Here is a 12,958-nt window from a genome sequence, read left to right on the forward strand (position 1 = left end):
CTCACTGAACGGATTAGCCGCTCCCAGCTTCCTCCATGGTGAGATCCTGCTGGTGGATTGAAATGCCACTGGACACCTCGTTGTAGCAAATGTTCGTAAATCTTCTTGGTGTTCCATTCTTTGATGGATTTCCTCATTTCGCTGTCAGCTGACCGAAAGTTGGTTCCGTTATCGGAATACATCTCTTTGACTTGTCCTCTCCTGGCGAGAAATCTTCTGATTGCGTTAAGACAGGCATCGGTGTTGAGTGAGGATGCGACTTCCAGATGTACGGCTCTTAATGCAAGACACGTGAAGATGACGCCATACCTCTTTACATGTCCTCTTCCTCTCCTCACTTGGAACGGACCAAAGTAGTCCACACCAACTCTTGTGAAAGGTGGATCGTCAGGTAGGACCCTGCATGTTGGTAGATCTGCCATGAGTTGCTTTCCAGCAGCTCCGTGGAGTCTTTTACAGATGACACACCTGGACAGAAACCTTCTGATGGCTCCAATGACTCCAGGTATCCAAAATTTTTGACGTAGATTTGCCATCATGTGATTCCTTCCGGCGTGAGCTGTTAGCTCATGAATATGTCTCAACACAAGCCTTGTGATGTGTGAATCCTTAGGCAATATAGCTTGCTGCTTGGAGTTGTTAGGCATCGCTGCACGGCTCAACCTTCCGCCAACTCTCATAATTCCATCTTGAAGAATTGGATTTAACTTGAAAAGTGAACTACTTTTCTTTACTCTTTGATTTTTCTCCAGCATCGCCCAATCTTCCTTGAAACTTTGTCTTTGGCAGAATATTACAATTTCTGTTTCTGCTCTAGTCATGTCATCACAAGTCAGACACTTTCCTTCAATATCTTTCTTGAATTCAAGCATCTTACTTTCTTCTCCTGATGTTCTTAGTTCTTTTCTCTTTTCCCTTAGCTCTTTCAGTAGATCTTTGAGTTTTAGAAACCAGGCTACAGCACGCTTCAATGCTGTCCAAGAAGAATAATGGTTTATCCACTGATCCACAAAATCTTTGGCTTCTCCTGTTTGAATGGCATATGCATGAGTCACTTTTTTGACCTCTAGGTCGTCCATATCCAGCATTCCAGGATCTGGATTTTTAGGCCACTGGTCTTGTGAGCTGAGCAGAAAACTTGGTCTTCCATAAATGCTTCCATAGTCTGTCCTCTTGAAACGTGATCAGCGGGATTCAGAGTGGTGTTAACATATCTCCACTGAGATGTTCTAGAGTGCTCCAGGATTGCTGCAACCCTGTTTGCAACAAACGTCTTGAATCGGGTACACTCACTGTTTAAGTACTTGAGCACCGCCGTGCTATCTGTCCAAACGATAGACTCCTGGATTTCCAGCTCAAGCTGTTTTCTCAGAAGCTTATCCATCTTTGTCGCAACTGTGGCTGCAGTCAATTCCATTCGAGGAATAGTCTGAGATTTTAGGGGCGCCACCCTTGTCTTTGCCATGATCAAGGTGGATTGAGCTTCACCTGTTGAAAAGCGTGTCAGCAAGTAGCTTGTGGTTCCGTAGGCGTCTTCACTTGCATCAGCAAAATGATGAAGCTGCGCAAAGGCTGGCACACCAAACTTCTTCAACTTGACGCATCTGTCAACTCCAAAATTTTCAACCTGTGCCAAACTTGAGATCCACTTTTTCCATCTCTCAATCACTGTGTCAGGCAGGTCTTGATCCCAATTATATCTTTGCCGACATAGATTTTGCAGAATTATTTTAGCAGGCAATATTACTGGAGACAGAAAGCCCAAAGGATCAAAAATTGAACTTACTATGGAAAGCAATCCTCTCCTTGTGTATGGTCTATCTTTGAGGTTGATCTTAAACTTGAATTGGTCTGATTCGGCACACCACTGGATGCCTAATGTTCTCTCCATTGGCAGGTAATCTTCGTCCAAGTCCAGATCTTGAAAGCCCTGTGCTTTTTCCTTTTCTGGGATCGAGTTAAGCAACTTCCTGCTGTTGCTTGACCATTTTGTCAGCCGAAATCCTCCTTTTGCCAACATTTTCCTCAACTCAGCACACAGGGTAATGGCTCTATCTTCATCAGCAACCGACTTAAGACAGTCATCCACATAAAAATTCTTGTTGACAGACCTTGCCGTATCCTGTCCAAACTCATCCACAAAGTCTGTTGCACATTTTTGAAGTGCAAAGGTTGCAACACTTGGTGATGATGTCGCGCCGAAAATGTGAACTAGCATCTTGTGTTCAACGAGATCCAGCTCGTAGTTTCCATCAGGCCACCAAAGAAACCTCAGGAGATCAGTGTCTTCATCGCTTACTCCAACCTGATGGAACATGGCTTCCACGTCCGCCATAACCGCCACAGACTCCTGGCGAAATCTTATAAGGACTCCTAATAGTGAGCTGGTGAGGTCAGGTCCCTGCAGAAGCTGTTGGTTTAATGAAGTACCTTGAAAGCTTGCGCCGCAGTCGAAGACAACACGCAACTTCTGTTTGGTTGGATGTCTTACTCCATGGTGAGGCAGATACCGTGTTCGCCCCTCAGCCGATTTGCGCTCTTCACTTTCAAGCTTTACTGCGTAACCTTTTCTTAAAAGGTCATCCATGAACGCCACGTACTCTTGGTGAAACTTGACGTCTCTCGAAAATCTCTTCCGTAGGTTCAGTGCACGTTGCTCCGCAATTGCCCTGTTATTTGGCATAGACAAAGGCTTCTTCTTCACTGGAAGGCAAATATTGTAGTGGCCATCTTTTAGTACTGCAGTTTGAGACATCATACTGATAAACTGATGGTCGTCCCTGGACATCTCAATGTTTTCATTTTGTCCTGCATCAGGAAAGTCGTGCTTGAACTGCAGCTGCCAAAGCTCCTCAAGCTTCACCACTGAGATCCTGTTTGCAGTAATTCCTGTCCATTTGTCAATTGCAGTTCTGTCACTTCCACCTCCGAGTGGTCCATTTACTGTCCAGCCTAGCATCGTTCTCACAGCGTATGGTCCATTATCCACACTTTTAACCACTTGCAGTGGCTCCATCGCTTTGGGAACGTTTACTCCGATGAGTAATCCAATCTTGGCTTGAATTTTAGGTATTCTCACCTCCTTTAGGTGTGGCCACCTATCAATATCCTCTTGTCGGGGAATATTGTCCTTAGAGACAGGAATGTCTTTCTGTGAATAAACTTCCTTTAGTTCCACAAACTCTTTTCTGTCCAAGCTGCTGATTTCCAAATCAGTCACGATGCTTGTGTTCACAACAGTGTCATTTCCCATTGTTCGCAATGAAATGTTTACATTGCGTCCACTCACATTCAGTTGGTTTATCAGTGACTCTGTGGCAAAAGTAGCTGAACTACCTGGGTCCAGAAAGGCATACGTGAGCACTGTCTTGGTTCCTTTCTGTGCCTTGATGTACACTGGAAGAATCGAAAGAACACAATCTTCTCTACCGGCCCCAGTGACACCACAGGTTTCAGTTGTTTGTACAATGGCACTTGATATTGATCGCTGTTCACAATTGTCCTTTCCGGTTTCTTCTCTGGAGTCTTTATGACCAATGTGTAATAATGTGGGATGCAGTCTCGAGCATTCTTGACATTGAAGTTTTTGTTTGCAGCTACTACTCATATGTCCATGCTTTAAACATGCAAAACACACACCTTTGCTTCTCAAGAAGTCAATCTTGTCCTTGTGGAGCCTGCTCTTGAATTTCTTGCAAACTGTGAGGCTGTGTTGCTCTCCATTACAATAAACACAAGGTTTTCTGTCCACCAACACTGTTCGTGTTTTTGTTATGATGTAGTTATCATTTTCTGTCTTGGGGGGCACAACGACTGTTGTAAACACCTTTTTTGGTTTAAGGGTTTCTACATATTGTGGTTTTATTTTTTGTCTCACAGAATCTTTCGTGTTCATGGTGGTTTATTTTATGTTCCCATAAAGCGGGTTCAAAAGATACTTGACTTGCCGGTTTACAAAGTCCACAAAATCTTTAAACTTAACTCTTGTCTTTATTCTTTCTTGTAAGTCGCATGCAAACTTCCTCCAAGGTTCTCTGAGTTTATATGGAAGTTTGTTTACCAGTGCCTTTATATTGGCTGTGTTGTCCAAGTCCTCCATGTAGGTAATGTCTGTCATTGTGTTAGAGCAGCCTGTGAGGAATAATGCAAAGGACTGAAGGGCAACACCGTCTTCTGGCTTGATTGTTGGCCACTCCATGGCTTCTGTTATGTAGGCTTCGGCTATCTTAAAGTCATCACCAAAAAATTCCTTTAACATTTGTTTTGCTTTAGTGTATCCTGCTGAAGATTCCATATTGATGCAGCTCTTTACCAACTCATGTGGTTGTCCACTTGTACATTGTAGTAAAAATTGAAGACAATCCCGGTTGTCACTTGTGCGGCTTTCAATTCCATGTTCTATGGCCCCAATAAAAGATTTGTATTCCAGGGGGTCACCCTTGAATGTTGGAATGGAAAGAGGTGGAAGTAGAGATGCCTTGTGACTCTTCACGAGATACTCTGTGACATTGGCTTGCTGAGATACTGCTTGGCAAAGCCCATCAAGTGTTAATGTCTGTTGTTCTATAATTTCAGTCCTTGGCGCAAATGTAGTCATTTGAATAGATGTGGGGGGAGCATTATGTTTAATGCTACGTGTTGGTAAAGTGGGTGGTGGTACTTGTGTGTTAGGACTAGCAAGTCTTCTAACATCCGTTTTATCAGCTGTATTGATACTGTCTTCTTCTTGTGTGTTTTCATAGTTTTGTAAAACTTCCATTTTAGCGTCAAGCTTAAGGCTACTTTAGGAATCTACATTTTAGTCAAAAAACTTGCTCTTTGTGGAGTAAACGGAACGTGGAACTGCCTGACTGTAAAGGATCAAGAGGAACAAGCCTGCAAGAGGAGGTGACAGGTACGTGAGTGCACGCTGCTCCAAAAGATAGACTCCTGGATTTCCAGCTCAAGCTCTTTTCTCATGACACCTTGCGTCCAAAAACCCCCTTACCACACAGATCCTTCCGCCATATATGCACTTAAAACAGTTACGTCATCAAATCATTTTGACAAATATAATAATTACACCTAAAGTGAGATTTATATAATTACTCTAAGCATTCAATATATACATTTTCTTATCATGCAAATAAAGTAAATAGTCCCCTTCTGGCTGAATAAACATAAAGCACCTTCCATAAAATGTAAAATAACTTAAACAGTATTTAGGCTCCTACAGATAGTATACAGTATATTGACTGCATTATGCTAATAGTATACAGTATATTTGAGTGTATTATGCTGATAGTATATATTTGAGTGTATTATGCTGATAGTATATATTTGAGTGTATTATGCTGATAGTATACAATATATTTGACTGTATTATGCTGATAGTATATATTTGACTGTATTGTGCTGATAGCATACATTATATTTGACTGCATTATGCTGATAGTATATATATGACTGTATTATGCTGATAGTATACAGTATATTTGAGTGTATTATGCTGATAGTATATATTTGACTGTATTATGCTGATAGTATACAATATATTTGACTGTATTATGCTGATAGTATATATTTGACTGTTTTATGCTGACAGTATATATTTGACTGTATTATGCTGATAGTATACAGTATATTGACTGCATTATGCTAATAGTATACAGTATATTTGAGTGTATTATGCTGATAGTATATATTTGACTGTATTATGCTGATAATATATATTTGACTATATTATTCTGATAGTATACAGTATATTTGACTGTATTATGCTGATAGTATATATTTGACTGTATTATGCTGATAGTATACAATATATTTGACTGTATTATGCTGATAGTATATATTTGACTGTATTATGCTGATAGTATACAATATATTTGACTGTATTATGCTGATAGTATATATTTGACTGTATTGTGCTGATAGTATATATTTGACTGTATTATGCTGATAGCATACATTATATTTGACTGCATTATGCTGATAGTCTATATTTGACTGTATTATGCTGATAGTATACAGTATATTGACTGCATTATGCTAATAGTATACAATATATTTGAGTGTATTATGCTGATAGTATATATTTGACTATATTATGCTGATAGTATACAATATATTTGACTGTATTATGCTGATATTACATATTAGACTGTATTATGCTGATAGTATACAGTATATTTGACTGTATTATGCTAATAGTATATAATTGACTATATTATGCTGATAGTATACAGTATGTTTGACTGTATTATGCTGATAGTATATATTTGACTGCATTATGCTGATAGTATACAGTATATTTGACTGTATTATGCTAATAGTATATAATTGACTATATTATGCTGATAGTATACAGTATGTTTGACTGTATTATGCTGATAGTATATATTTGACTGCATTATGCTGATAGTATACAGTATATTTGACTGTATTATGCTAATAGTATATAATTGACTATATTATGCTGATAGTATACAGTATATTTGACTGTATTATGCTAATAGTATATAATTGACTATATTATGCTGATAGCATACAGTATATTTGACTGTATTATGCTGACAGTATATATTTGACTGTTTTATGCTGACAGTATACAGTATATTTGACTGTATTCTGTGATAGTATATATTTGACTGTATTATGCTGATAGTATATATTTGACTGTATTATGCTGATAGTATACAGTATATTGACTGCATTATGGTAATAGTATACAGTATATTTGAGTGTATTATGCTGATAGTATATATTTGACTATATTATGCTGATAGTATACAATATATCTGACTGTATTATGCTGATAGTATATATTTGACTGTATTATGCTTATAGTATATATTTGACTGCATTATGCTGATAGTATACAGTATACTTGAGTGTATTATGCTGATAGTATATATTTGACTGTATTATGCTGATAATATATATTTGACTATATTATTCTGATAGTATACAGTATATTTGACTGTATTATGCTGATAGTATATATTTGACTGTATTATGCTGATAGTATATATTTGACTGTATTATGCTGATAGTATACAGTATATTGACTGCATTATGCTAATAGTATACAGTATATTTGAGTGTATTATGCTGATAGTATATATTTGACTATATTATGCTGATAGTATACAATATATTTGACTGTATTATGCTGATATTATATATTAGACTGTATTATGCTGATAGTATATATTTGACTGTATTATGCTAATAGTATATAATTGACTATATTATGCTGATAGTATACAGTATATTTGACTGTATTATGCTGATAGTATATATTTGACTGCATTACGCTGATAGTATACAGTATATTTGACTGTATTCTGTGATAGTATATATTTGACTGTATTATGCGTATAGTATACAGTATATTTACTGCATTATGCAGATAGTATACAGTATATTTGACTGTATTCTGTGATAGTATATATTTGACTGTATTATGCTGATAGTATACAGTATATTTGAGTGTATTATGCTGATAGTATATATTTGACTGTATTATGCTGATAGTATACATTATATTTGACTGCATTATGCTGATAGTATATATTTGACTGTATTATGCTGATAGCATACATTATATTTGACTGCATTATGCTGATAGTATATATTTGAGTGTATTATGCTATAGTATACAGTATATTTGAGTGTATTATGCTGATAGTATATATTTGAGTGTATTATGCTGATAGTATATATTTGAGTGTATTATGCTGATAGTATACAATATATTTGACTGTATTATGCTGATAGTATAGATTTGATTGTATTGTGCTGGTAGTATACATTATATTTGACTGCATTATGCTGATAGTATATATTTGAGTGTATTATGCTATAGTATACAGTATATTTGAGTGTATTATGCTGATAGTATATATTTGAGTGTATTATGCTAATAGTATATATTTGAGTGTATTATGCTGATAGTATACAATATATTTGACTGTTTTATGCTGATAGTATATATATTTGATTGTATTGTGCTGATAGTATACATTATATTTGACTGCATTATGACTGTATTATGCTGATAGTATATAATTGACTATATTCTGCTGATAGTATACAGTATATTTGACTGTATTATGCTGATAGTATATATTCGACTGTTTTATGCTGACAGTATACAGTATATTTGACTGTATTATGCTGATAGTATACAGTATATTTGACTGTATTATGCTGATAGTATATATTTGACTGTATTATGCTTATAGAATATATTTGACTGTATTGTGCTGATTTTCAAAAAACCCTCATCCATTAATTTTCTACTGCTTGTCCCTCTCGGGGAGGGGGGGGGGGGGCTGCTGGACCCTATCTGAGCCGGCGGGGTAACAACACCGTCCTGTCGTTTGTAAATAAATAGTCTAATAAAAGGTATTATTAGTATAAACGTGTCCACTTTTTCTCATTGCATGGCGTTTTTACCTCCATGTTTTTGTTTTGACACCAACAAAAACAGCCACGTTTCAAAAACGTTTTCAAAATTGGACATTTAAAACCGGCATATTTCTTCCAGCGCCATGCATTGTGGGTAATGTAGTTTTCCAACGGGTGCAGCTTTTTATGCTGCGTTCTAACGCTTATTAATTTCCTGACAAAATGTGTTCTTCAGTTGCAGCGAATGATTATTTATTTAAACTGTCGCTGAATACCTCCCGTCAAATATCTAAACAACCTTACAGAACATTCCAAGCCCCCTTCGACGCTATGCTAGGGAACGTAGCAACAGCAGGCTGGAGTGACATACACAAAACATCTCTCTCACCTGGTATCTGCACGTAGAGGGACACAAAGGCTATCAAATAGATGGCCGCCATGCACCAGAGGAACATACGTCGTGGCAGAATGATTTCCCCCATGTTTGGAGCGAGGTGATTATGGGCGGGACGACCGCTACTATGTCGCCGCGGGATGTTTGAATAGCTCAGGCAGCACGTAAATAGGCTGGGGAGGCAGCCCGGAAATCAGTCAGGACTCCGCCCACTGAGGGCAGCTATGCACTCATCCTTGCTTTCCTGCTGGGGAGGCAGCGCGGAAGTCAGTCAGACAGGACTCCTCCCACTCAGGGCAGCTATGCACTTATTCGCTTCCCTAGCTTTGTCTCACCAGTGCTATCTTCAACCTCGGAGTGTTCGTTTGTTAGCGTTCTGTCTTTTTAAATTTGTATTATTATTTTAAAAATTTATGAATCTTTATTTATGAACTGCAACATTTACAAACAATTGAGAAAAAATAATCAAAATAAGAACAAAAACAGTACAAAACAGCGCCATATATATATATACACATATATATATATATATATATGTATATATATATTCATATATATACATATACACACACATATATATATACATATATATATATATATATATATATATATATATATTAGGGCTGCAAATCTTTGGGTGTCCCACGATTCGATTCAATATCGATTCTTGGGGTCACGAGTCGATATTATTTCGATTTTTTTCGATTCAACGCGATTCTCGATTCAAAAACTATATTTTTCCGATTCAAAACGATTTTGTATTCATTCAATACATAGGATTTAAGCAGGATCTACCCCAATCTGCTGATGTGCTAGTAGAGTAGTAGATTAAAAAAAAAAAAAAAGCTTTTATAATTATACAGGACAATGTTTTATCAACTGATTGCAATAATGTAAATTTGTTTTAACTATTAAACGAACCAAAAATATGAATTATTTTACATTCGTGAAAACATTGGACAGTGTGTTGTCAAGCTTATGAGATGCGATGCAAGTGTAAGCCACTGTGACACTATTGTTTTTTATAAATGTTTAATGATAATGTAAATGAGGGATTTTTAATCACTGCTATCCTGAAATTATAACTAATATTGATACTGCTGTTGATTAATTTCATTTTTGTTTCACTCCCTTTGGTTTGTTCTGTGAAGTGTTTGTGTCTCCTCTCAATTGCTCTGTTTATTGTAGTTCTGTTGCTGGGTCAGGTTTGGTTTTGGAATTGGATTGCATTGTTATATTGCTGTGTAGTGGTTTGTTGGATTGATTAAAAAAAATTGGTTTTTAAAAAAATTAGAATGGATTCTGAATCGCACAACGTATTCGATTCAATTTTTTCCCAAACCCTTAATATATATATAAAGTTAAAGGAAACAGGCTGTCTTCTTCTAATGGATTTATTACAATCCATGCAAGATGGGTTATGTTTGCTGTGGTCTGGAACAACATGGCACATAAACAACTATCATATATGCAGCCAATATTACATACAGATAATGTGTCATGGGACATGCAAATATATATGATATATAAAGAAGATACAAGTAAAGGATATTAAATATGCTCAACTATATCTACAAACGAGCCCTAATGATGTAATATGTACATACAGCCCTAACCCTAAAAGGCTGCATTCAAGGGCAGTAGGTTGTTTGTAAAGCAGTGATGACCTGCTTATTTAGCAGCATGTTTACGTTAAAAATAGCTGTTTTACTTACACAATAATAAGGTCATTTATAATTTGGATTTCTTATGAATTCAGCAGCATTGATTTTATCGGTCAGGACCAGAGTCACCATGGTCTGATTTGAGTTTATTGTGTAAGGTAAATACTGCAACAGGAAACAACACACAACCCAATTGAAATTGCATTTCCATCCATTCTAATTCCCCTTTTTCACATCAAGTACAATCTACAGTTTTCTCTCAACCGTTTGCGTTAGAAGCAATGACTAAGTGTCGGAACACAGAGGCGACGTGGTTTGACTGAGTTTATTGTGCAAGTCTCACCAGTTTATGGCAATACAAATTTGGTCAGCATGCTTCTAGTCTGAGAAAATAAATGCATCTAACATTTGATGTTTGGACACAATAATTGTACATGTGCAACAACCTTTTTGTTTTACAGAGAAAATGCATTTATAGTACCACTAATTCCAAAAACACTGCATGTATTGCACTTAAATAAAAATGATCAGGAAGCACATTTACAGCATACATTTTTTTCCAGCAGTGGACATCCTGTAAGGATATCACAGATCAGTAGCAGACAACATTGCAACGATGCAAACAAACAAAAAAAAAATGTAAAAGGCCTTTTAATTAAAAAGCCTTTAGGAGTTTAAATATACAAAATGAAATTGTTATAGCGAAACATGCACAGACTGTAAACTAGGTCTTTATTCAAAAAATGTATCCGGCATTTATTACTCAAAGTGTGACATTAAATGATGTCATTGCTACTTCACCATTGCAAGTAAAAACGGTAACACATTGTCCTCAGCAAACAGACTGAACACTAAGAATGAGAAATGATTATATTTTGATTGATTTGACACAAGCTGCTTGAGTAGCTTGTGTAAAAAAAAAAAAAAAATCTGACACTTTTAGAATCAAGATACTTCCTGTGAGAAATACTGAAAGAATATTTAAAACATGACTCTTGTAGCTTTAATCAACTAAAATCTTTGAGTCTGCAGAGCCGAGCCACCGCAGAAGAACATAAATGCATGAGAAGTATTTTGTATTTTATATTTGGATTTAGTTCCTTCCAGGAGTTGTAGCTGCCTAGAGTGTAATTGGCACCCGGGAAGGCATTCTGGTTAGGACGGCAAAAGTCAGGCGCTCCTTTGGCCATTTTTTTTAATTTTTCAAGCACACAGACCAGAAATACTAACATGACATAAAGCGGTCCGTTTTTATTTACACCCCTTACTCCCGTTAGTGCATCTTTTTGTGCGCATGTTCAAAACATCTTGCTTGCTTGTGACTCAATTTTGGGACTTTTGACCAAGTTAAGGCAGACATGAATTGCTCGCATTTGGACGGCTAGGCTGTGAGTTGCATGAGAGAAGGAGGGTGGGGTCATGCGGCTCCTTCGATCTCAGCACCAGACGTCTGTGCCGTGTTGCTGGTCGAGGACGTGGGCTCCTGGTCGCTTTCCCTCACGCAAATGACGGCATCGCCACTCACGTTGATGAGACACTGGGCCTACGTGAGGAACACCAGCACCGTTACACCACGGAAACGTTGCAATGTCTTCATAACTTGAAGGGAAATCATTAAGATACTCTCAGTGCAGGTAAATGACTATTTTGTCCCACATTGACTTACTTTATGCAAACATTCTCATTTATTTCTTATTGACTATTGCAGGTCGGTAAAACAAAGGAAGGACATCACCTGCGTGTAAGGGTTCTGTCGCAATCATAGTCTTATCTCATAAGTATATAAAAGTTTATTTGAAATAAAGATAGACACAGAAACATACCGTATTTTTCGGATTATAAATCGCTCCGGAGTATAGGTCGCACCGGCCGAAAATGCATAATAAAGGAAAAAAAACATATATACGTCGCACTGGAGTATAAGTTGCATTTTTGGGGGAAATTTATTTGATAAAATTCAACACAAGGAATAGACATTTGTAAGGCAATTTAAAATAAATAAAGAATAGTGAACAACAGGCTGAATAAGTGTACATTATATGAGGCATAAATAACCAACTGAAAAGGTGCCTGGTATGTTAACCTAACATATTATGGTAAAGAGTCATTCAAATAACTATAACATATAGTCCAGGGTGTACCCTGCTTTCCGCCCAATTGTAGCTGAGATGGGCGCCAGCGCCTCCCGCGACCCCAAAAAAGGAATAAGCGGTAGAAAATGGATGGATGGATATAGAACATGCTATTAGTTTACCAAACAATCTGTCACTCCTAATCGATAAATCCCATGAAATCTTCTTCCTCGATGTCGCTTCTAAACAACTCTGCCAACTCCAAAGGTATGCGCTGCTTCCTCTTGTCGTTTTCTGCTGCATATTTCACTACGTCCATCTTATAATCTGCAGTACATGATTTCCTTTTCGGTGCCATTTTTGTTCAGCCCTTCTCAGTTTTTCTAAGTTACCGCCAACGATGAAATGATTAGGGCTGGGCGTATCAAGTATCG

The 12,958-nt window shown here is 37.1% G+C and overlaps 2 protein-coding genes across 18 annotated transcripts in view; both read right to left on the reverse strand.

Moving 5' to 3' along the window:
* lmf2a (lipase maturation factor 2a) overlaps window positions 1–8,966 on the reverse strand; it is a 44,067-nt gene extending 35,101 nt beyond the window's left edge. Inside the window, exon 1 of the mRNA XM_061916827.1 lies at window positions 8,783–8,966. Within this exon, the coding sequence (XP_061772811.1) occupies window positions 8,783–8,876 (94 nt within the window). The 5' untranslated portion in view covers window positions 8,877–8,966. The remainder of the gene's footprint in view (window positions 1–8,782) is intronic.
* Window positions 8,967–10,763: 1,797 nt separating this feature from the next.
* Window positions 10,764–12,958, reverse strand: part of c2cd5 (C2 calcium dependent domain containing 5) — a 68,459-nt gene continuing 66,264 nt past the window's right edge. For all 17 annotated transcript variants that reach the window (XM_061916830.1, XM_061916833.1, XM_061916837.1 and 14 more), the window contains one exon: window positions 10,764–11,995. In XM_061916830.1, the coding sequence (XP_061772814.1) occupies window positions 11,870–11,995 (126 nt within the window). In that variant the 3' untranslated portion in view covers window positions 10,764–11,869. The remainder of the gene's footprint in view (window positions 11,996–12,958) is intronic.

The sequence above is a fragment of the Nerophis ophidion genome, linkage group LG12 (assembly GCF_033978795.1).
Source record: "Nerophis ophidion isolate RoL-2023_Sa linkage group LG12, RoL_Noph_v1.0, whole genome shotgun sequence".
NCBI lineage: Eukaryota > Metazoa > Chordata > Actinopteri > Syngnathiformes > Syngnathidae > Nerophis > Nerophis ophidion.